At 43.7% G+C, this 25067-nt stretch overlaps 1 protein-coding gene across 2 annotated transcripts in view; it reads left to right on the top strand.

Moving 5' to 3' along the window:
- The window catches only part of LOC146833254 (transmembrane protein 198-like), a 109677-nt gene that overhangs the window by 50116 nt on the left and 34494 nt on the right, over window positions 1-25067 (top strand). For both annotated transcript variants that reach the window (XM_085600910.1, XM_085600909.1), the window contains exons 2-3: window positions 8948-9188; window positions 10151-10726. In XM_085600910.1, coding sequence (XP_085457036.1) covers window positions 9002-9188; window positions 10151-10726 — 763 coding nt within the window. In that variant the 5' untranslated portion in view covers window positions 8948-9001. The remainder of the gene's footprint in view (window positions 1-8947; window positions 9189-10150; window positions 10727-25067) is intronic.

Genomic DNA, 25067 nt, shown 5'->3' with positions numbered 1-25067 from the left:
TTAGGTAGAATGATCAAGTCTACTTAGGGTGTTAAAAAATGAGTTACTATTTGCCAAAAGCGTTCCTTATCCTTGTTTAACTTGGCCACAAATAAGTCATCCTAAGCTTTTTCCCGTATTTCATTCTTTCTCTTGTTAATTACTTCCGTGTAATGTGACCTACAATAGGCCATTTTGTCCCTGTCTCTGGGAGATTTACTCGGGTCCCATCTGTAAGTTTTTGATTAGCTTGGGATCAAGAATTATCAAATTTTCAAACCATATGTGAGGCCTCACGACAACATGGTTTGCGTTAGGTCTCAATTATATGTTATCAGACTTAAAAATATTATTGAAAGAATCAAGAACAATAGTATCCACAGTGCAAGACCTATTCAAAAACACCACTAGGGTTGAAATACATAAGCCGTTTTAAAAGAAAAGGGGGATTAACACATTCCTATTTCAGTCTCAGTCATCCCTCTGTTAGTGCCAAATCACGCTTCACCATGTGAAAGGATTTCTTGTGGAGCCAGGGGTAAGAAAAAGAAAGCAGTAAGGTATTGTGATAACTATATCCCATGGGTCTAACAAAAGTTTGACAAAATATTGCTAGCCGAAACACTGGAGATAAAAAAATAATAATTTGTGGTACTTGTACAGTATTCCCAAATAGAGGGACAAATGGCGTTTTATACATGAGGTCCAGCACAGTTGCCCAAATGCAATATGAAAATTAAAGCCATTGTGCTGTTCTCTCTACTGCGGGCGCCATCTTGGAGTTGGTATCCTATCTTGAGCAGCTAGTCCGTTTCTACATCTGAAGGCTATGGAAACAACCCCGACCAGGTACAGGGTTTTGGAGGTTGTAGAATTAATAAAGCACTCAACCGCTGGGCTTCCGCTTTATTTTAAATAAAAAGTATATACATGGTGAGCGGACGTGAGGCTACTAAAGATATATATTGTTCTGCCCCGCACTGTGTGAAATGCAGATAGGAGAGTAACCGAATAGGTTATGTGTCGAGTTTATAAGGGTAATCTTGGTTGGCAACCATCATGAGATTGGCGCTTCCTCCGTTCATGGTAAAGAAAAGGACTATGGGGGCCATTTTGTAATCTTGGGAGCCATTTTGGAGTGGAGTAAAGGTCACAATAATGCTTCATTATCCTCTCCTGCAAAGTATCTCCAATATGTAATATTACATAATTGTGAATCTTGGTGTACTGGGTCTAATGAAGGGCAATAGGTGTCAGTGATGCAGTGATAAGATGCTATTCCAAGATAGTTTTTAAGTGCGTTCTCAGCTGCTTACTGGTCAACATCAGTACCATGCTCCTACCCTTTGAGCAGCATCCCGCCTGAGCGTGGATGAAGGTGTGGTAAGTCTGTATTTGTTGTGCAACACTAACACAAATGAATAAGCTCTTTGGTGTCCATTGGTAATTTATATAACCTTCTCTGGAGTCCCAGCTATTTAATATTCTGTGACGTAATGGTAGCAGTTTACCAGTCTCTGGTGTTAATGTTTAGTTGGTTACTGCATTGTGACAATGCAGTAAAATCACAACCACTAGGATATCACCAGTTAACAACAGCCCACATCAATACAGAACTCTGAGCATACACCCAACACTGCCCAAATGTGCAATTAATTGGCTATTAAGGTTTTCATCAGCACTTGATACCATCAAGTAGGTACGCAGATCCATCCCTCCAGTCACACCCTCTAAAGAAAGTCACAACTTACTAAAACTGACATACTACACCCCCAAAGAAATTAAACACACTCGGGTCTGTGATGGAGACATTATGAAAATCTACCCCGAACAAATTAAATGTGAGGCAATACCAGATTTAATGGCAGGTTGTGCCACCTACAGATGAAATTTAACAACAGTAATAATAACAGAAAAAAACATGAATCATTTCACACAGGAATAAGAGATCAATAATCGGAAAGTCAGCCTAAATTATTTAATCTCGATGCCGCCTTTTTTGGTTTTGCCTGAGACAGTGTATGCACTGTCGGCGAAATCATTTGTTAACAAAAAAAATAAAACTTAAACCGGGCTTAGTGCTAAGACATGACTTATCATTGATTGGCATCCATGTCACTTTTTAGGTCGAGCATTCAAGACCTCTTGTATATACTTTAGTATATACTTATATGTGTATGTACTTTGTGGGCTCTGGAGAGCAGTCCTGGGACTTGTCTGCTTCCACTTCGCAACTTTCTTTTCTGTTCAACTGCCTCTATTTAACTGTCTTGATAGAAAATGACCTGCAGAGGTCAGTAAAATACCAGAATTGCTTTCTGCTGAGGCACTTTCTTTTTTAAAATGTTTCTGGCAACTGCCTCTATTTAACTTTCTTGATAGAAAACGACCAGCAGAGGTCAGTTAAATACCAGAATCACTTTAGCATTCTCGAGATTCCAGTCCATAGAAATTGTCTTCCACAAGCACCTGTAGACAAAATATTTTTTTCAAATCTTGTATTTTCAGTGATATGACCACAGAAGGCCCTGCTTTTATATTAAAAACAGAGCTTTGGACTACTCCATTTCCCGCTGAAAGGCAATATTTCTCCATGTGTTCCCATACCTGCCGTGTCACGCAGTTTGGTGCTTACTTTCCCTGCATGTTAAAGGACAGTAGACGTTTCAGCACCCAGGCTAATGTGCTGCATAGCTAAATACATATAAGGTCCCAAAGACGAGACCGAATGTATTGCAAATGCTTGTATTTCCTTGCTACTTATTGGGCAGTGCCTCCTGCTTGACTCCTGCCTTCTATTGAACCTTCAGTGTTTGTCATTGCTGTGGAACATGGTCCTAGTACAGCTTTTGTCTGTGGCCGGTGTCCTTTTACTGGCTGCACACTCCTGCAGGTACTTTTTAGGTCTCGCCTGACCCAGCGCATGCGCTGGTCTGGCGAGACTTATTGAGAGGGCTCCAAAAAGTGCTACCAGGCCAGCCTAGAGCTACAGTGCATGTGCGCGGGCACGCGCGCCGTGCTTTACCGCAATTACTTTCACTTTCACGGCCGCACGGCCGCTTTGATGTTTGATCGCTATCACTTTCGCGGCCGCACGGCCGCTTGGCATAGCCAATAGGTCTCGCTTTTGGGACCTTATAAGTATTTAGTTATGCAACTGTTGCACGGCTAAACACTTGTAAGGTCCCAAAGGCGAGACCTATTGGCTATGCCAATGCTTGTTTTACCATGCACTCAATAAGGGTACTTGTGCCTGTGGTCTGTCTTCCTCTCCCCAGCCCTTTCCTCATGTTGCTAGTCCTCCCTGCCCTCCTCCCACTGTCTGTCGCTTGCTGCTGCTGCTCCTTCCCTCCTCCCCTGCACTTCCTACGTGTTGCTTCCCCATCACCCGCTGTCCGTTGTTGCTTCTCCTTCCTTCCGCAACTCCATTATGTTGCTTCCCTTGGCACTCCTGCCACTTTTAGTTGTTGCTCATCCCTACCTCCTCCCCTGCACCTCCCTCTTTTTGCTTGTTTCCCTGTGCTTTTGTAGACCTATTGCACAGCAGTGCGGGCTGCTGGGCATCATGGCTTCACGTAAAAGGAAAAAAATGCTATGACACAGTCCATGCTGGCCACGTCATAGTTCTATTTTTCCTTTACTTTAAGCCACGTTGCACTGCAGCCGCGTTGCTGTGCAACAGGCCTAAAAAAAATCACAAAGCCAATAGATCTTGCATAAGCCAAACCTTTTGGCTTTGCCAATGATTGTTTTATATTACTTTTTCCTCCTTCTAGAGCTTAGAATGACAGTGAATGGCACAATGCCTCGTACCTGTCACAGACCAGGCAGCGTGCACACCTCATCTGAATCAGTGTAATCATGGGGTATGAGTAATTTAAAAGGACATAGTATAAGATCAATAACACAAATGTTTATAGGAAACTCCTGGAGGAATCAATGGATGCCAACACTGCACTTGGATAGCCTGAGATTTGTTTTTTGGCTTTAGTGTCTAAATTCAGTTTTCTCCACATCTTCACGCATGCGTCCCTGAAGGAAGGGTCATTCTTGGGTCCAATGATTCCTTTTCTGCAAGGGCGCATCACAGTCACCTAGAAGTATGACTTCAGCCTCTGGCACTATATCATCAGCAAAGGCTTCTGGGAGATTTCATCTCTGGGAGAGCTTTTGTGTAGTGAGATTTCCAGTATCTTGGCTGACTATAGACTATAGACTGAAGACAGCAAAGAACCAGCGTTTCTCGTAACTGGCGAGATATAGCATTTTATGCATTTCTCAAATATATATTAAAGCCCACACTCACCTCATTTTTAGGTCTGGCTTGATCTCATTTTTAGGTCTGGCTTGATAGTGCAGTTGCCTGTTGCACCTCTTGTTACCAATTCCTTAAAATATTCATAGGGTGGGGTTTGGTTCTGCTTTTTGGAAAATTACCTTCTCACCTCTTTTATTTGCCTGTTTGTTGTATCATGCCACCTCCTACGGGGCATTACTTGTAGTGCACAACAGATTATTTTAAATCTATTTTACATTTCAAACATAAATGTATTTATTCCACCCATGAATTGTATACAGAAAGCAATACTTTTTTAAACCACCAGCTTTATTAAATGTTTAAGTCAGGACTTGTCTTCATGTTTTTTTATGTCTGCCTTCCCCGGTGCGCTTTCCCCTCTATTTTGTTCCTGTTGACTTTTCATTTGTATTAATTTCCCCAAAGCTTTTCCTCCTGTTTGAATTTTCTCTTTATTTTCTCCTCCTGCCTGTTACTTGTTCTGTCTCCACTGTTTTTTCATCAGAAGTCAGTGCCAAAGCCAATAGGTCTGAATTTAATTTAATGAGCTAACCCATGCAACAAATGCAAATACAGACATATGCGCAAATGCTGTTTCCATGTGTTAGCATGTTAAAGCCAGACTATTGCCTACGCCACTCCTTGTTTATGGTGTGGGCCTAGTTCCATCTTTCGATTATCTTGCCTTGGTCACAGAAAGTATAATCCACCACCTCCGATGGGGCTAAGTACATCTTAGACGCCACCTTCTTATCACTCTATAGTACATTTTGAGTATCTTAGAACTGGCGAAGCCACAAGAGGACTTTCGCCCCAACATCAACTAAGTTATCTCTTCAGAATAGCACTTTTCCCCAAAAATTGATCTCTGAATGAGTTCTTCTCTGCTCCTTTAATTGTCGACCGAGGCAATGATCGCATTTGCATATAGTTCAATCCTTGGCATGTTGACCAAATAAATACAGTGAAACCATTTAGGGACAGCAACTAATCTAAGAAACCCCCTATACCTTATAGTCACCCGTCTATGACTTTTAGCCTGGTCATCTTGACATTAGTTTTGTCATATAATCTGTAAACCAATACCTTCAGTTTATGACACAATCATACACTCTGATTAATATTGGAATTCTCGCAGTATGGATATTTGGCCGCCAGCAATGCTCTCGTCCTCTAACTGAGTTGTTAAATATTGTAACCTTAGGTCTACAATCGGCTTTCCTGTAGTTCAGGATGTTTTTGCAAGGAAATCTTTGAGGTATTTTGAAGCTCAAAAGAAATGTGCTAAATCCAACTGGGAGAGAGGAAAAACATTTATTGTCCAGATTTAAAAAAATCACTATATAGATATTCAAAATACAGCATTCACGAAACTTTACCAATCAGACAATTTACGAAATACAGCATAGGATCTGAAACAAATGTGCATTTAGCCAAATTGAGATTTTTTTTATTTTATTTATCTTGCTGATAGCTGTGATAGGGTGAAACTTTAATTTCCTCAACAGATTCTTCCTCTTAGTCAAGTACGACTACATTTATTTCTGAAAAATTGTGTTAGCTCTTCTTTATAATGACCCCTAGAGACTCAAAATTTTGTATGTTCAGAGAGACTCTTCATGAGAGATGTGTGGTATTTGCTTTACATATTGCTGTGCACTAGCTGACTGTTTCCTTGTGGAACATTTTCTACTGTGACTCTAGAATGTACAGTTCTTTGTTCATGTTGCTAAGTGCTCACATTCAGTTGCAGATGGGTGCCTTGTGGATAGGACGTTTCTGTATCAGATGCTTGAATAAAGCTGTTCATCTCTTCATCTACCTGCCTCATGAACTTATTCATACTGGCGACGAGGATGGTATACTGTTATGTTTTTTTTTTTACATATCATACATTCATTTGATTTTTTTGGGGGGAGCCTTTAGTGCTTTTCTTTGCAGACACAGGTTTCTGTAGTTATTGATTTTCCCACAAAGGGTCATCTGTCCGGGAGCTCAATCTAGTGAGTATGGTGGTGTTCCTACACTCCAATTCCGGGGTATTAGTGGTGGACAGGGGGGAGTGGCAGGAGGGTGGTTTCACTGTGACCTGTTAGCCAACCAGTGTTAGGAGCAAGGCTTTTTCGGGATGTCTCTGTGGGCTGCGTGCTAGTGTGCTCACGGGTCATTTGACTTTCCGCCTGCTTGTTATCTTGATACCCCGAGACCCCAAAAAATCTCAATAAGCTTGGGTACTACATCAATCGGGGTTCTAATGTAAATTCAGCAGTTCATCAGCACAAAGTTTGACCTCCAAATGAATTTGCTGATGAATAACCGGAGGGACCCTCGCATCCTGCCTGAGAATCTGCGCCAGGGTCAATAAACATTGCATACAAGGATGCTGAGTGGGGCGCCCTTTTCTCGCGCCCCTTGGTTTGTATCAAATCTGAGAAACTGAAGCCTCCAGAGGAAGCTGCAGTGCATTTGGTAAACACGGTTTCTACCTGTTTACCGTGAAAATCCCATAGGGGGCCATTTCCTGGAATGTATTGCCTATCTATAGTGTGACAGATAATGGATTAATCGCTGGCTAGAACCCTGCAGATCAGGGAATGCAAACAACCCCCCCCCCCACCCCAACTAACAGATCATATCTTAAATATAAAGGTGCATGACAAATTTAGTAGGGCTGTAGACACATTCTTTCAAATTTATTTGCAGAGTAACATGAGAATTTATGGAATACAGCCCCAGATTAACAAAACTTTCATGCAAGACAGCACCCATATCTTGCTGCTCTGCGTTGCGTGGGAGGGCATGAGTCGTTAAGTGCCATATCTAAATAGATATGGCGCTATCCTGCTCTCTCCCTAGCGCTGGCACACAGGTTGCCGGGTGCCACGCACACACTTTTGCGCCATAGTGCAGAAGAGTCTGCGTGAGTCTAGCATAGGTTTTGTAATAAAAGGGTACCTTGTTAGTACAATACAATGTGCCTAGACTAACTTTAAAACTTTTCCCACATTGGATATGTGTTATACAGTGCAGCACACAAGGAAAGTGTAAAAAGTTAGGAGAAAGCATTTCTACTTTTTTAACGCCTGCTTTCAAGTGGCATTATTTGTTGGCGCACAACCCTGTCTACTATTCTTACTTGATTGGGTTTTCGGTCAAAAACTATAGGGGTTGCAGAGGAACGTCCATGTACCACCTATTGCATGCCTTCTTGACACACTGCAATGCAAAGCAGCGCTGTGCTCTACTTTCAGGCAAATTCCCAGGACAAAATAAGTTTTGCACTGAAAGTAAATTAAAAACAAAACACATTTTACGCAGGTTCACGCAAACCCAACGCAAAATGTTTGTTAATTTGGGCCACAGTGCTAAAGTGTAAATCACATGGCCGCTGAGGTGGTGTGATGAGTAAGTGTGTGCAAAATTTTGATTACGCAGGTATAAACTCTTGTGTATCCGAATTATCTGCCTACCGGTAGCTTGTGTAATTTCCTGTATTCTTTATACCTAGCCCTCCTAGCTTTATTTCACAAGAGTAGGTTCGTGCAGAAACCTCGTATCAAAACCGTGAATCCAGAGGTATACTGCTTGTGTTGGTAACGTTTGTGCCGCAACTTACAGAAACTAACCAGTTGCGAGGTGGTATGTATGTAAGATCATTTACACACTTAAACAGATGGTGAGATTGGAGATTTTGTGAAGCATTGCAAAAAGTTCCAAATTTCACGTGGATGGCAACCTTCCCACTGCAAGCATAAATCCATTGATTCTCATAATAAATGTGGGCTACGCAAGAAAAAAACTATGCAATTTCACTCCTGTCTAATGCTGATTTAGTTCCCTGAAAGGAAAGGAATATAGTTTATTACCTTATCCTCCAAACTCCTGGCACTGGAAAGGTTTTCAAAATGTAGTGTTATATGTTGGATCTTAACTGATCAGATATTTTCATTTCAGGTGATTGAGTAAGATGATGTGTTCAGCCATTTAAACCTTTAATGAGAGGGAAGATCAAGCCCCTTATCCCATTTAATAGGGTCACACTTCACCAGGCGGACCCTCGTTTCAAGGCACCAGGCCTAATAGGAGGTCTAACGATGTTCAAAATCTTAGTGGAAAACCAGGGAGACTCCTGAACTCCACATACCAGTTCCCTTGAAAGACCAGGGCACTGCAGGCTTTGCCTCTCAATATCCATGCAGACAGGGATACCGTCCTCTGAGGGGAAGCTGCTGACAAAGCACATCCTTGAGATGCGCTAAGGTTGGCATGTTGGGCAGTAGGGTGCCAGTCTGAGAGGTGGATCCACCTCAATAATAAGGACCGACACCTCTGGCGGGTAAAGGTACTCCAGCTCTCACCTGTACTGAGTACCACCCTGCTCAACGGAGACAGCCGTGACCACCTCCTCCTGGTCCCCTCTCTACGGCCAACCCATCATATTCAGCATTGTTAGCACTCTGCTGCATTTTATCATTGTCCATAATGATTGTGATTCCTCCTCGTTGAGATTTAGCGCATTGATTATTGAAACTGAATGAACACTCATAGCTCCTCGACTGTTGCGTCGAAGCACACTGATCCTGCTTACTTGAGTGAGTACTCTGGCGCATCGCTGGTTTCCTTCTGTGCTCCAGCATATTCTCTGACTCTGTTTGTCATCTTTCCCTCCAGCTCCCTCTGATGGATGACGCATCCTGAACAGCCTGGTCCTGCCTCCCCGTCACCATGGATCCTGGACTCCTACCTCTGGTGCTTACCATGGACCCACGGCATTTTAACAACCAGTCGGTGGACACTGGACAGGATGAGGTTCCGAACCCATGCAGCCTGGAGATTGTCCGCAGCTATGAGGTGGTTCCCTCCGTGGTGTGTGCTCTCTGCTGCTTCTTCGGCATCATTTACAGCTTCTTTGGTGAGTATTGAACAGACAGGGCTGAGCCTCTAGTTTTCCCAAAGAGACGGTCAGGGTATCTCAGTCAGCTTCCTGGTTCACTTCATACACTTCAGTGGGGTATTCCACATTGATGTGAATGTCTTCATGCATTTATGGGTGGTCTCATGCGTCCATTACAAGTTTGTCACACAAAATCTAGGCTATCATGCATTCCCATGGCTGGTCTTGTGCTCCTCAAAGGGGTTCATATATTTGTGTGACTGGTCTCGTTCCTCTTACCATGTGATCCCCTCAGGTGGTCCCATCAGGCAGTGGTTGTCCTCTTAGGCAGTGACCCTCCCCTGATGCTTTTGTCATCTTGTGCAGTTGGACACTCGGATGGTCGTTCACTCGTGTAGAGGTGCCTTCAGTTCATGCCCTTCTCAGGAGGTGGTTTCCTCTTCCAAGTTCCTCTAAGATGGTGGCCTCATCATGGCCCTCTTAGTTACTGGTCCCATCAGGAAGTGGTCGTCTCTGAGAATGGCGCTCTCGGGTGGTGATCCCCTCGCGAGTGGTTCTGTCCGGGAGTAGTTCTCCCAGGGGGTGGTCGCCACGGGCAGTGGTGTACCTGTCAGACAGTGATGTACTCTGATGGTGGAACCTTCAGATGTTGATAATTTCTTTAGGATGTCCCTGAGGGCAGTTGTGTCCTCAGTCACTGCTCTCTTGAGATGGAGGTCTCCTCATGCAGTGGTTCTGTTGTGAGACGGTCACCTTAGTTGTCTGTTAGTGTTGATTCTGCATAATATCCCTTGGGCAGTGGTACTAACAGGCAGAGATGGTCTCTTTAGAGATTGCCCCTTGTGGAGGTATTCCATGCTATGGCTTTCAGGCAGTCTCCACACAGGTAGACCAACATCATAGTGGTAGTTCTGCATGATGCATGGAAATTGTGGTCCTTGTACTACCCCCTAACACTCCTCTCTTGCCTCTCCTCCTAGGATACCGTTGCTTCAAAGCCATCATGTTCCTGTCGGGCCTCCTCTTTGGATCTACAGTCATTTTCCTGCTATGCTACAAGGAGCGAATACTGGACACCCAGCTCAGCATGGAGGTCAGCGCAGGCATTGCGTTGGGCATCGGTCTGCTCTGTGGCCTGGTTACCATGCTAGTGCACAGTGTGGGGCTCTTCATGAGCGGCCTTCTGTTGGGGCTACTGCTGGCGACTGCCACTCTGGTCTTACTTGAACCTTTCTACCACCCTCACACTGTCTGGATACCCGTTGGCCTTCTTATGGGCATGGCAGTGCTCTGTGCCGTGCTCACATTGCAGTGGCAGAAGCTCCTCACCATTGTGTCCACAGCCACATTCGGGGCAGCAGTCATAGTGGTGTGCGTGGACTACTTTATCGAGATGCTGTTGCTTGTGTACTATGTATATGACCGGGTTCGTGTTGTACACTCCTCACCACTTTGCTGGTACACTTGTGTGATACTGGGAGTCTGGCCGGCCCTGAGCATCCTGGGAATCGTAGTCCAGTGGAAACTGACAGCAGAAGGCTTCTCGCACACGGATGGTAAGGGGTCTCTAACTGTTACTTTTCCTGATCTAACCTTGCTACTTTGTGCACACTCCCAGAACTGAAGGCTGATCTTCACTCTGTGCTTACACCTCCCTCTACCCCACCCATGCAGCCAAACACTTCCATGGCACACAGAGTTAAACCACTTAACTCCACCCTTCACATGTGAACCCGTACATTTCCAGTCAAACCGCCCCCCCCCCCCTCCTCCAAACAAGAAGTCTCACAGCCCAAACCACCATTTGAAGTTTAGATGCATGACGGGCTGCCTACCACTGATCACAGTAACTGTCTTCTCAAGGTTGGATCTCTTTCGGAGTACACTGCCTTCTGAATTCCTCATGATTGATTGGTACAAAACAATGACTTCTATTTGAATATGACAACACGCACTGCTCCAGACACTTATGACACAAAAAATGCACATGGGCGAAATAAAATAAAGTTTAATTGGTCATACTCACACCATAATCACACCCAATTGTAAAATATTATTTAAATTACAATTATAGAATATAAACATGAGATGAGAAATATTTACACATAATACCCCAGTATAAACTTGTATATCTGTTCTAGCATAAAAATACGCAAATATTTAACACATCCATCCAACAAGTTTTTTGCGCTACTCCTCCAAGAATTGTGGCATTTTGAATATTTGAGAAATGCAGATGTACGTCTCTTATCTTGAATTTTGTGTTATGCTGGTTCATTTTAGATCTGTATAAGTGTTTTACGCCAGACCTTATCATCTATTCGTCTGTTGTGCCATTCACATTTTAATTCCATCTACTGCAGTAGACAGCATGCGGCAATAGGTTAGCCCACTTCAGTGATTGGCTAACTACATTGTGAGAGAAAGCATTATGCTGTTTCACAAAGAGCACCTACACACAAGGTAGTTTCCTACTGTGGCAGGACTACTTACAGCAATGTGTGTTTTTGAGACTGTAACTTTTTGTTGTTGCTTTAGCCAATGTTTTACTCTTTGGATTGACGAGAGCCGAGCAGCTTCCTCCAACAATAAAGTTTAACAATAACTGTGATGAAACAATCCCTGTCAATGCCAAAAGAATCTGTACACAAAACAGGGAAAGCCTCACAACTGATGAACTCCTGACATTTTAAGAGGTCAAATTAACTGGTCTCAATATATATCAATGTGGAAAGGGATCTACACCCATGTAAATCGGTGCAACCCTTGTATCACATGAATATATTAATAGGATCCTCACCCACTAGTATCTCCAGTGGCATTTTTCATCATGGCCTTGCGGATAGTGGGAAAATAAGCAAGCTCAGTGACTGAAAGCATCTTGAAATTTGTCCACCTGGCATTTTTGGTGTTGTCAGAGTGGTTGTTACACACAAGGGGGGGGGAGGGGGGGGGGGACTTTTTGGGACAAAAACATACTAAACACAATCCAATCCTATGGTCATAACAACAACAGTAGTATGAAACGTGACTGACCCCAAACAAAGGTCGTTATGGCTGTCGGCGTGGTGCCTGATGTTTATTTTTAAAGTGAAGAATTCGCAATGGAGCAAGGTATCAAAGGGTGTGGTAGAGGCTGATGCGGGTGCTTAATGGATTTGAAAGGGTCACTGCTCCGATGGCGGCTTTGGCCATGGTTGGCTTAGTGTTCGTTGCTTTGGCTGAGGTGGAAGGCAACAGAAAGGCTTTGGATTAATGGATTGCAGCTTCAGTGGGGCAATAATGTTGACACTGGCTTTCAGTGTTGATGCTGGGTGCTAATAGTTTTAATTTGAAACAAGACTAGATTCTGATTGAGGTTTGCTATCAGAAAATCCTCAGAACTGTGGAGGGAATGCTAAATCCTCATTTGGAAGAATATTTTCTGTTGGAAAATATGCCACTCCTTGTCTCCCTCTCTGATTCAATCCTCACTCTGTTCCTTCTGTCCTTTTTAGGTCTCGCCTGACCCAGCGCATGCGCTGGTCTTGCGAGACTTATTGAGAGGGCTCCAAAAAGTGCTACCAGGCCAGCCTAGAGCTACAGTGCATGGGCGCGCGCGCCGCGCTTGACAGTGATTACTTTCACTTTCACGGCCACTTTGATGTTTGATCGCGATCACTTTCACTTTCGCGGCATAGCCAATAGGTCTCGCTTTTGGGACCTTATAAGTATTTAGTTATGCAACTGTTGCATGGCTAAACACTTATAAGGTCCCAAAGCGAGACCTACTGGATATGCCAATGCTTGTTGCACTTCCTGCTCGGTCCTCTCCCTCTGTCTGTTCCACTGCCTCCCACAATGTTGTCTTTCTTCACTAGCTACCTTTAGCTGACTCTTTCCATTCCTCACCCTGTCCTCACACTTGTCCTCTCCCTCACTGTCCTTTGGCCTTACATGTCAGTCGCACTTGCTTTCTAGTTATCTCATTGTCTGTCCCCTCTTCTCTTTATGACTAGGGCTGAGTGATATTTTAATTACTCGAAGTTTCTCGAAATTTCAAATTACACGATTTTGCTGAACTTTTTAAAGTGGTTGTGCACCTCACATAAATCCTTGAGAGACACTAGAGAGAGACTGATATCTCGCCCAGATACATTTTCTGCTTTACCCAGTCTCCTGTCTGTATCTCGTAAGCCTTTTTTATGTTATTTGCAAACTCAAAGTCACACAAGTTAATGACGACCCAAATTTGCTATGAAAGCATAGTTTTGTGACATTTTTCACAATCCTCTATAATAATGTCCTTTTGATTTAATCTTCCTATGCCTCCTTCACTGTCCTCTTCTCTCGGTTCACCTGCCTCTCAGTTTGTTCCCCTTTACTTCTTTATGTTCACTCGATTCCTCTTCCCTCGCTGTTTCCCTGCCTCCCTCCTTGCTTCCTTTCATCACTCTGTTCCCCTGCTTCCCTCCTGGTTCCCTTCTCTGTTTCCCGGTCTCCCGCCTTATTTCCTTCCATCGCTCTGTTTCCTTGCCTCCCTCCTGGTTCCTTCCCTCGCTCAGTTCCCCTGCCTTCCTCCTGGTTCCTTTCCCTCGCTCTGTAGCCCTACCTCCGCTCCCCTCGACCCCTCCCCTCGGAGTTCCTTGCCCTCTCTCTTGGTCCCTCTCAGCCCTGTCTATAAAGAACGCATTATGAACCGGAAGGCAGCAACAGGGCGGGGTTTGGGGGCGCCAAGTGTAAGGAACCTCGGATAAAACATTGTCCGGCCTCGCCACTGAAAGAAAGGACGAGGCGGGTCGCTTTTCAGCCGACGACGGCTCTGGAATAGTTATGAGCTGGGGCTGAAAAGGCAGGGTTGGGAAGTGCTCTGTCTGAGGGCTCCCCACGGCGGGGACTTTCAGGGGTCACCTCCTCTGTTGTCCCCTTCATCGCCGTGCGCACCTCCAAGCACATTGCTGCAACTAGGAGTCCCCGCACAGTCTCCCATGGCACCCCTGAACTGGGAATGGCGGCGGGAACTGCCTCCATTGTATGGGGCACGCAGTCCGCAGCGTGTGACCTCACGCAAGGACAGAGGTCACGTCCCAGGGGACCGAAACAAACAGCATGAGACGTCTCAAGATTTAAGTCAGGAGTCCATGTCCTTGTGTTTTTAGGGCTAGCAGGACAGCACAGTTGTATCCTTACCCGTTACACAAATTCTTTAAAAAGTACACAGAGTGGGTTTTCCCTTCACCCCGAGAATTATAGCTTTCTCACCTCGCGCTTTTGGCCGTTAAATGCACCATTCCAACGCCCATGTAGTGGTTATATTGGAATTTATGAGGGACTACTTTACATTCCAAAAGTGTGCTGAAACATCACACAATGAATTGATTTTCTCACAAATGCATCATGGATAGAAACCAGTACTTTTTTTTTGCTTCGCTTTTTCAGTGCAACAGGCTTCTTTAAAAAAAATTTAATCATCAAAATGTAAGCCAGGCCTATTGGCTTTGTTATGTGTTTGTAGTGTTTTCTGCATTTTTGCTATGCTGCACGTCAGCCATTTCAAAGCCCTAGGCAGCAAGCAGACGTTTTATGTTAAGACAGGTTAGTTCTTATACACTTAACTAAATGTAAAATGTGTTCGTGAGGTGTCGCCCTGATTTAAGTTGTTAAAATACTACAAAATGAAGCTTAATAGTTTAAACAAAACATAAAAATGCTGATAAGTGCATTCGAAATTGAAAACTCATACAGAAAGAGTCAACATGGTCTTGCACCGTATACATTGTTACAGTTCTGCCAAAGCTTGGCGCAGGATGATCAGACAGTCTCCGGGGGCTGTGGGCTTTCCCCCGCTCTACTTTTCAGAGGAAGGATCCATAAGATATAGACAAACTTTTTAGATCACTTAAAATGATTCAATAAAAATTCTACATCCTTTGCGCTGAAGTGGGGGCCACACCAGTCATAACTCACCGCCACCTCTCGAAGTGCAAAATAGGTGAACAAAACTCACCTATGCTTTTGAGACTATAACTTGATGAATGGTTAACTACCCTGAGATCACCTGTCCATGTACTAGTGGGAAAAAAAATCTGAATCTGCAAAAAAATAAATGAAAATACTGAATTCTAATGTACTGTTTAAAAGCATTTAGGATTACAAAAAAGTGGTAGGTGGAATGATTGGATTAATCACAGCCACTGATAAATAGTCTGGCGTCATCCCAGTCCATCGTTTTTTTGCTCACAATGCCACTTCAGACAGGTCCCAGCCATATGCAAATTAGTCTTGGTTCTGCTCCAATAGGGACAGTCCAGCCCAAACTGACATTCTGAACTGGAACACAAGCAACCCCAGACTGATTTTGGCCTATTTGCGCCACTCCAGCAGGATGCAGCTTTAATCCAGTAGCACAGTGAGCACGGGACCCACGTCTTGCCATACCCGCTGTACTTACGGCTTCACACTGAGGAATATAAGAAAGTAATGCGTGGGATGCTTGCATTCATCTCAACCGCTGGCCGTATCCCAGTCCATCGTTTTTTGGCCATTTTAGTACAAGCAGAAGACCATAATGACAGCTCATTTATAATTCTGGGTTTTTGACAGCTGAGGTACCCAATAGTATGGTTGCTATCAATATACATAGAGTGGGCTTTGGATCCACCCCCCTCAACCACTGGCTTTCTTCAACAAGCCTCTTTTAACCACTGGCTTGAAACTTTGGCCAATCATGTCTTGGCTCAGCCCAGAGGAGTCAATCTCTCACCTAATGGTACTGGCTGTTTGGGTGGATTCTACTACCACGTCAGTGCTTGCATTACACTGCAGATGAGCTACTTTACATCAGTAGACCTCTCTGTCCACTCCTGATGGCGCGCTTCTATGTGTCTCTCTCTAATGTGTCTATGTTGGGTGTGTTAGTGCATTAAACCCAGACCTATTGACTAAGCTGATGTTTGCCCGCTTTGAAATGCGATACTGCATGGTTTTTACTAGTGCTTACACTGATTCCAGTCAAAGATGGTTTAGGACCACACACAAAACATGACCGATCCCAAAACCATTACATCAGGGGAACAACACATAAAACTTCCCACAATGTAATGCATAGGTCTCTCATTTCCGAGAGTTTCGTAAATGCAACACCTATTGCATTCCAAATGCTAGTTTGTATAAACGCCCATGCAGCACTTTAACTCCAATATTAGCCGTGCCCCTTTCTTTAGATGAGCCGTGTCTAAAGAAAGGGGCGTGGCTGCCATTAAAGTGAAAGGGCAGTATGGGGCGCTTTTTACAAAAAAAGCATTTGTTTGTCAAGTTGACTAACCAATGCTTTTTTTTGGTAAAAGCGCCTCATGCCACGCTTTAACTTTAATGGCGACCACACCCCTTTCTTTAGACTCAGCTTGTTTAAGGAAAGGGGCGCGGCCGAAATTAAATTGTAAGCGCAGCATGGGGCATTTAAAAAAAATAAATAAAAATTAAATAGTTTTAAAAAAAAGTGCAGCTGCGTTTGGCGTAGCAAGTAAAGCAAAGGCACGGACGCCACTATCAGCGTGGCGTACAGTGCTATGTAAAAACAATAATAAAGCTGTTGCGTGTGCCCTGACTACAACAGCAGGCATGCGAAAACCATTAAAATAAATAGTGCTCCTAGGCTGTAATTAAAGCCTACCGAGCAATAACACATGTAAAAGGGGGTGTCCTCATGGAACAAATGAAGACAAGGCGGTACTAAGGAGGTACTAACAAGCCTATTTACTAATCAGAAGCCAGCATTTATGTAGAACACAAGCTAATGACAAATATGGGCGGAGAGTGGGCGGGGCTTCAAGTGCATACTCTAATGCAGCATGCCTCGCAAAGGAGCACATGCGTTGCCCAGGCCCGACCTAAAAACAGCTTTCCCATTAATGTAAAATGACATTACAAAGAGATCGGTATTTACCTTTGGAGAAGCAATCAGAATTCTTCTTCTTATTTTTTTTTTTAAGTCTGTGGGTGATTTTGTGACACTGACAGGAGTGTGGGGCCTTGTTAAAACTTAAGCATGTTTTCTCGCAGTTTTGCACTCGTGGTTTTTAGGAGTGTCTTCCCTGATCTAACAATGGAATGTCTTGCTGGATAATATGTAGGACTGAAGCTAAACCAAAGCCGTCCAGGGGAGGCGCTAGAGAAAATAATTTCCGAGAAGTAACTGGCGACTAGTGTTTTTAGAAACTTTAACTAGGGGTGTAGCTTGGTCAGTATGATTTGGGTGGGGTGGGGTGGGGTCGGGGGGGATTGGGGATGAGCTTCAGATGTCCCAACAATCATGCTGTGACATCTTGTTAAAACATAATATATGAGAAGCAGGACATGAGGGGGACGTAAGGGACAGTGGAAAAAGAGAGCAGTGCAGATTGTTATTGTAACTTAAAACACAATATTTTTCAAACCACTCCACATTTTTTAAGGCCTTCAAAACATAGACAAGAGAGAGTGTGTGTTTTTGCCAGTATGGGCATGTAAAAATCTCAGGTGAAAGCACTTGTATCCAACTATTTCCTACAGAATACATTTTTTAGGGGGGTGTAACCCCCAAACAGAGCTAAACCCCTTACTTTAACATCACCAGAAGAGCTCTAATTTCAGCCAGTATGTCCACGTTTAGCATATCGAGAGCCAGATTTACCAAATATCTCGCAACACAGTGTAAAAAGCTACAGCACTGGGTAGCACAAACAAGAAAAAACATTGTGCAGCGCCATATTTATTACCAGTCGTGAGGCTGATAACTGCGTTGACTACACTTGTGCTGAAACTGCTGTGCTGTACAAAAAACATGGGGGCTTATTTACAAGCCCCTTGTGCCACCATTGCGTCACTTTTTTAACATGGGAAAAAGTGACATAAGGGTGGCGCAGAGGCTTGTAAATAAGCCCCATGATTTATTGTTAGGTCGCAGCTCAAAGGCAAGCGAGCCTTGTCTTGTGTGAGTTTTGTGCTGGAGACGCACCCTCTAGTACAAATCTCCATGGGCAGACAAAAGCACAAAGGAAAGCTGCATAGTGTGTCATATGACGTCAGCGGTCTGTTATACATGGACCTTCCATCCGATATTCCTCGCCCGCTGTCTGTTTACATTTGCCACTAGAATGCCTAACATACCAAGGTTGCACTACTTTGCTTGACTTTAGTAGATTTAACTTTGTGTGTAATGTTAGCAGTGTGTGTGTGCTGGTTCCCACCTCTCGTTATGCCCCTTTTACAAGGGGCATCAGGGGTTTGGCGATGGTATGGCTTTTGGTGCTGCTCGTGTTAATTTATGGCGTAGATTTTCTTTGCGGTTGGTTTCCACCTAGAGGCACTCTTAGTGCTAAGTAGTGTGGGTCTTAAAACACAGGTTCACATCAGGCTCTCTATTCATGTTCTTAAGCTAAAACACAGATGTTTTTAGGTCGAGCCTTGCTCGACTATTAGTAAGGGGGTTTTCAAAGGGCTACCAGAGGCTTTTGCTGGCCTCAAGCTTGCGGTCACGAGCGCGTGCACGCGCGCAGCCGCCATCTGTCTTTTCTCTGTCACGGGTAATTAAGTGCATCGCGATGCACTTTCAGTTTCGGTGCCCGCGCGGTCAATGCTTTTCGTGCGCGCTTGTCCTTCAGAAGTTTTGGGGCCAGTACATGAAACCAAAGAGGCGTAGCCGAGCTTTCACCTCCCGATGAGCAAGATCAGACTTTTCGTTTTAAGGCACCCCGACATTCCCTCTCCCCGTTTCATATCCCACCACGTCTATACCCAACAAGCACAGGGCTCGCTTTGTGCATTTTTACTTTATTTCAGGCAGTGGAGAGGCCCGTGTGTTCTCCGCGCTGTAACTGGTTGCACAATTTCCGAAATTAACACTGCTTTAAAACTCTTTACATAACCAATTATACGCACACATTAACAAAATGCTGTTGCTGTGACTTACAATACTGGTTGTTGCGGATACGGGCTCTACTGGACAAAGACAGCCACATCTGACTTCCAGAGCACTGTTAGGTGCTTTAGCCACAACTGAGCCCCAGACCACAGTTAGGTGCTTTGGCCACGAGGCAGGCTTCATGCTGGCAACATGTCACCAAACTAGTCAAGGCTCCGACTCGTTTCTCAGTTAAGGGGGCAAACTGAGCTTTGTTGAACAGCCTGTCTGAAGTGTGACTTCCCTCCTGCCAGAAAAAGTCCAAGTGGCACAATTGGAATCCACGCTGCATAAGCTTCCAAATGACATACCATACAGGACGTAGAATATTTAAAGGCACAACACTCCAATTTACCTGCCTACTATAACACTCTCCCAAATGGTCCTTCCGCCGGTATAATTGTTACAGGAACTTTAGTTACAACGCTTGCCTGGATATGCAATGCAGGGCATGCCTTAACTATGTGCCATTCAGTGACCGTTTGGTCAAAATGTCACAAACCAAGTGCTGCTACTATACATTGATTTTTATTTTCGTTTACTGCATTCATAATTAATTATGAAGGCAAGCCACGTATGTGTGTGTGTGTGTGTGTGTGTGTGTGTGTGTGTGTGTATATGTGTGTGTGTGTGTGTGTATATATATATATATATATATATATATATATATATATATATATATTTTACTTCTGTACTGCCACACACATCTTACTTTTGCCACTGTCTGTCTTTATTTGTAGGATTCTGTAGTCTATTACTCCTCACATGAGCCCTCTATGTATTTCATGATGTTAAAGTGCCTGTCCCTCTCAAACAATTTTCCACAAAGCATTATGTTTGTCATTCCACACAGCTATGGACTCCAGCATCTCTTTATCAGCTCTTTGCAAGCCAGTGACTATGCAGACTTAAAGCCACCTGTTTATTTCAGTCAAATGGCTGGGAGGCAGTGCAGGTCATACTCCTAGGCGAGTGCTACGGATCACACTAACTAGGCCAGATTAGTAGCAGGGTGGAATCTAGCACCGTTTATAGAAAACAAATGGTGGTAGTGAGGGGATAATCCTAAACAGTAGGTGCATGAGCCACTGTTGTTAATAGGGAAGGCCTGGATGTCATAAGTAATCCTCATACCTTCCTTCTTTAATCTTTATTTCGATCAATAAGATCATAAAAGATGTGCATAACAGTAAGATTATTAAAAGCCATGAAACATGAATTGTAATGCATTACATTGGCAGTTTGTCTATTAAAATCAAGTAAAAGTACAATTCAATTAAAAATCATCAGTACAGTACATTGTAAAACTTTAAGGCAAAACTGCGACCTAGTTCATATAACGGATACGAGTGTGCCACATCGCTGTTAAAAATGTGGCTACCGCAAACACAGTTGAAGGTGATGCATCAGTTTTTAGTACTCTATAGGCTGTATAACACTGTCTGCACCCTAAGTTTTTAAGCAAGGGAACGAGCCAATATTTTCTAGGTTTACCATAAGCAGTACAGAAGAATATCACATGCATTTCGCTTTCCAGGGGATCTAAACATACAGGGCATTGCTCGGTGGACGGGGGCTGAGACCAAGTACTGGTGAATGACCTGAGGGTAAGAGTGTCAAATCTCCACTGTAAGAATAGTTTTCTGGTCATAACAGGACTGATTCGGTCCAGCACAAGTTCCAGATGATCTGAATCTTTAAATTGGATAAAAAAATTGGTTAAGGAACCCAGCTTTGTGCTTCCTAATAGGGAGGTTAGTTTAAAATCATAATATTCTTTTGATAAAACTTTACATGGTACATTTCTGCAAGAATTTACAGGATCTAACCATAATTCCGGCCTTCCTAAGCTCTCGCACATTCGTTTGATATATTTTAGCCAGGAGATGTTTGTTATCTTTGGTAAGAGTAAGATCTCCTGTAACTCCATCCTGTAGCTCAAGAGCTCCGGTGTGCACCAAATTCGACGCCAGAAATTTAGTGGCTTTAAACCCAGTTCTTCATCAATTGATCTGAGGCCAAGGTCTAGTACATACAGTTCAGGCCTCCCTCTCACGATACAGGATAGGCCAGGGCAAGGGAATGTGTGTAATTTTTTCTACTTATAACATGTAATTTTTGCAAAGATTACAGGGATGACATGAATTGCTTCTATGCAATCGTCTGTATGGAAATCCAATGCCAAATATGCACCCATGTACAGAAGGCGAAATAACAGCCCAATGTTTTGTCCAATCAGTTTCTAAAGTCTCACAGAAAACATTGCTAGCCTAATTCCCAGGAGACCGCTTCTGCTCATTCCAAGTCTCCCATCATCAAGCATACGGAAAATTAACCTTACGATTTACACATTAGCCCAATAATCGCGGTTTAGGCAAGATTGTGCGCCTAAAAACAGCACAATCCTAATTCTGCCTGCACGTGCCTGCGGACTGGCATGGAGCGGGTGTGGTGACAGTGGACTGGCATTGAGCAGGTGCACCACATCCGCATTTAGACCATCTCTTTGCTGGTGGCAGTGTAGGAGGTGTATGCTTAAGAGCATCTAACATAGGTTGGTATATGGGGACCCCATTTACCCACCTTTCATGTGGTAGGCTACCACGAGGCCACCTTCCCCCAGCAGAAGAACCTCTGCAAGACGCTCCTACCATGTAATGTACAATGCAGAAACAGCTGGAAAATGGGCAATTCGTTATCTTTACTGCCCACTGAGAACAAAACCCTCTACTTTGTGTACACGTTCACCACTCAGTATTTGTATTGGCAGAGAACAAATACCACCCAAGGGGCATACTTTTTATTCGTAATACATTTGACTTCTATCACACTTGGCAGCTTTAGGTGCCTATGTTGAGAGCATTTTGCCCAGGCTCCAGCCATTTTTCCTCCCTCTTGGATATATGAGGTTGCTTAACTGCCAGAAATTGAAATGAGGTGTAACAGATATGCACTCGGGAACATAATCACAAAGCCTTTTGTGTTTTTAACTTCAACTTACACTCAAAGTTTTTACTAGTCTAAAAACCTTTTATTCATAGAATGTGGATTTCCACTTTTAAAGATAGTTACTCATTCATACATACATACATACTCATACAGCTGTCTGATTGACATAGTATGCCTTTACCAAGAGCTTAAAGGGGCTTGCAGCCACCCACTGCTTACCATTGGTTGGATTTACAGTTACTCTCATTTTCATACTTCTTATTTCATAGCTTGCGTTCTCCATTTTCTGTCTCTTCCTCCCCTAGAGCATTCCTGATTAACTTGTCATTCAATTGCTTTAGTTTACAGCACAGCTTTTTCTGGTCTTAAGCACTCCATGAGAGTGCATATATTTTAAAGCTGTCCTACTACTGTGCTTCTCTTTCCTCCTCCATACTCTTTTGCTCCATCACGCCATTCTACCCTCCCCTACTCTGTGATGCATTCAAAAAATTAATTTGCAGAATTTCCAAGGCCGAATTTTAATTTTGCGGATTTCACCATCACAATATTTGTAGTAATTGTGTACTATTTATATTGTGTATAATTACCTAAACACTCATTATACCCAACAAAAAAATTGCACAATTTCAATAAAACAACAAGCATTGGCATAGCCAATAGGTCTCGCTTTTGGGACCTTAAAAGTATTTAGTTATGCAGCACAATATCCTTGGTGCAACAACATCAACTGTTGCATGGCTAAACACTTATAAGGTCCCAAAGGCGAGACCTATTGGCTATGCCAATGCTTGTTTTAACTCGACAGTGTGTGCGAGAAACCTTAGCCTTAGAATAATCCAGGTCAGTAATGCAGTCCCTGTTGCATTTCACCTGTTATTCTTATTGCTGCATTGTACCCGTCTCACTGTTTCTAGATGTGTGTCTGTCATGTATTGTGCAATCTGAGGAGTCTCTAGTAGTTTTGGGGAGATCAGGTGTGTTCTGGGTGTTCATGAAAGAGAGTTCTGGAGAGGAGGCTGAAGGCAGAGTGAGTATCTAACAGCAGCTGTCACTGTGTAATAAGAGTTTGGACTACATGCTCATTCATTTCTTGGCCTCTCTGCAGAGCACACGGAGTGACTGTCACGTATGCACCGATTATGTATGAAGGAGGAGCATGGCTATGGAGATATGGGTAGCACCAAAGGAAAAGAAAATGCAGCGTGTTGGTGTGTGTGAGAGGGGAATGGTGACGTGGAGGAGATGAAACGAAGTTAAGAAGAGAGTGAACAGACAGCAATGGAGAGGAAGTAGATGACGTCTGAGACATGCAGATGCTTCAGCTTCAGACATGTGCAGAAAGATGGGGTGTGAGTGACTAAAGCACAGAGATTTAGCTGAGGAAAGTGAATATGAAGGGGAGTTGTTACTTAGATAAGTATAGGTCTGGCTTGTTAAAGGGGCATGTGGTCATTGTGTCTGCACGTAGTAATAGAAAACACAGATGGGACACAAGCACAGTTTCAGGCCACGCCCAATCGCCCATTACATAGGTCATGCCCTCTGTGAAGGATTTCTCGTCATGCTTATTTTGCCATGTACATACACTCCCTTTTTCCTCTCCCTTAAAGCGCTGCAATCTCTCTCGCGCTCTCTTTCGCTGCCATACACAAAGCCCTCATTTTTCGACTGAAGATGAAAGTAAGTCTCTGGGGGTAAGAATTCCTGGGAACTGCTTAACATTTTAATATTTGTGTTCTCCCCCCCCCCTGCTGTCCTTATCCTGACACTGAACATTGAAAAGTTAAAAAAGTGGCCATCTGTGGCCAGGGGCTGCAATTCCGCTTTTAAAATGCGTCGCACGAGATGCAAACCAAGAAAGTACATCCAAGTCAGCCAGGCCTGGCTCTCAAGGGAGAGAGACGTCCTCGTCCACTCAAAGCAAGAAATTCCAATTAAATTAGCAATATTGGTGTCTTAAAAGAGAAGGCCGCCTTAAATGTCGTCTGGCACAAGCTGTTGTGTAAATAGACTAGAGAAAACTTACTGAAGGGTTCCCCGCTGAAAGCAGGGCTACATTTCAATAAAAATTCAAATACCTATTAACTTCCACTTAGCTGTAAATGTAAACACGATCATGCCTTCCAAACATTTAAAGTATACAAAAAAGTGATGGATGGAATGCTTGAATTAATCTCCGCGACATAGTGTGCACAGAACCCCCGTCTGGACATACCCGTCCCACTTACGGTAACACATTAAAGTATACCTGAACCGGAACACAAGCAGCCCAGGACTGGTTTTGCTAATGTTAGAGCTCATCAGCCACTGGAACCAAACTATACCCGGCTGATGAGCCCTCATCAAGGTGAAACAGGTCCTGTGTTGCGTGTCTTTCAATTCAGAGGGTACCCGTCCTGGCAGTTCGGACTGGACTGTTTCCTATTGAAGCAGGGTCAACACTGATTTGCATATGGCTGTGTCCAAACTGAGGTGGCTGTTATTAATTCAAGCATTCCATCCGTCACTTTTTCGTATACATTAATGTGCTCCAAACATTCGAAACAGCACCTGCTCACTACCACTTCTTTTGATCTCAGTTGAACTTGCAGCTGACATTTACTTCTCTGGCTTGCTGTGCATAATCTGGTAATTAAAAAGTGTTTACCCACCTCTGTTCACATAGCCAGCCTGTGCTACCTCCCCCCCCCCCCCCACCCTACATATCGAGAAGAAAAATACAACATTCCGAGAGATGGGAAGAACAAAGAAATCGGCCAGGCAGGAAGGAGACACGTTAATCAGAATCGGAGGGAAGGCTCTTTGTGAGGGTTGTACCACCCTCCCCTTCCTGGACCAAACACCTGTTCATGCTGTCTGCTGTCACACCTGCTCTCAGCGCCCTTTGTGTGTGTCTGCACAAGCCAATTCTCTGTTTTCTATTCCTTGTCTTCTGTGGTAGCACACTTTCAGTGCCTAGCATTTATTGTGCCTCCCCTTACATACACACGTCTGTAAGGCTCGATCCCATCTTCTGTCTATATTCG

This window comes from Triturus cristatus, chromosome 4_2 (genome assembly GCF_964204655.1).
Source record: "Triturus cristatus chromosome 4_2, aTriCri1.1, whole genome shotgun sequence".
NCBI lineage: Eukaryota > Metazoa > Chordata > Amphibia > Caudata > Salamandridae > Triturus > Triturus cristatus.
This window is presented reverse-complemented; position numbering and strand designations above follow the sequence as displayed.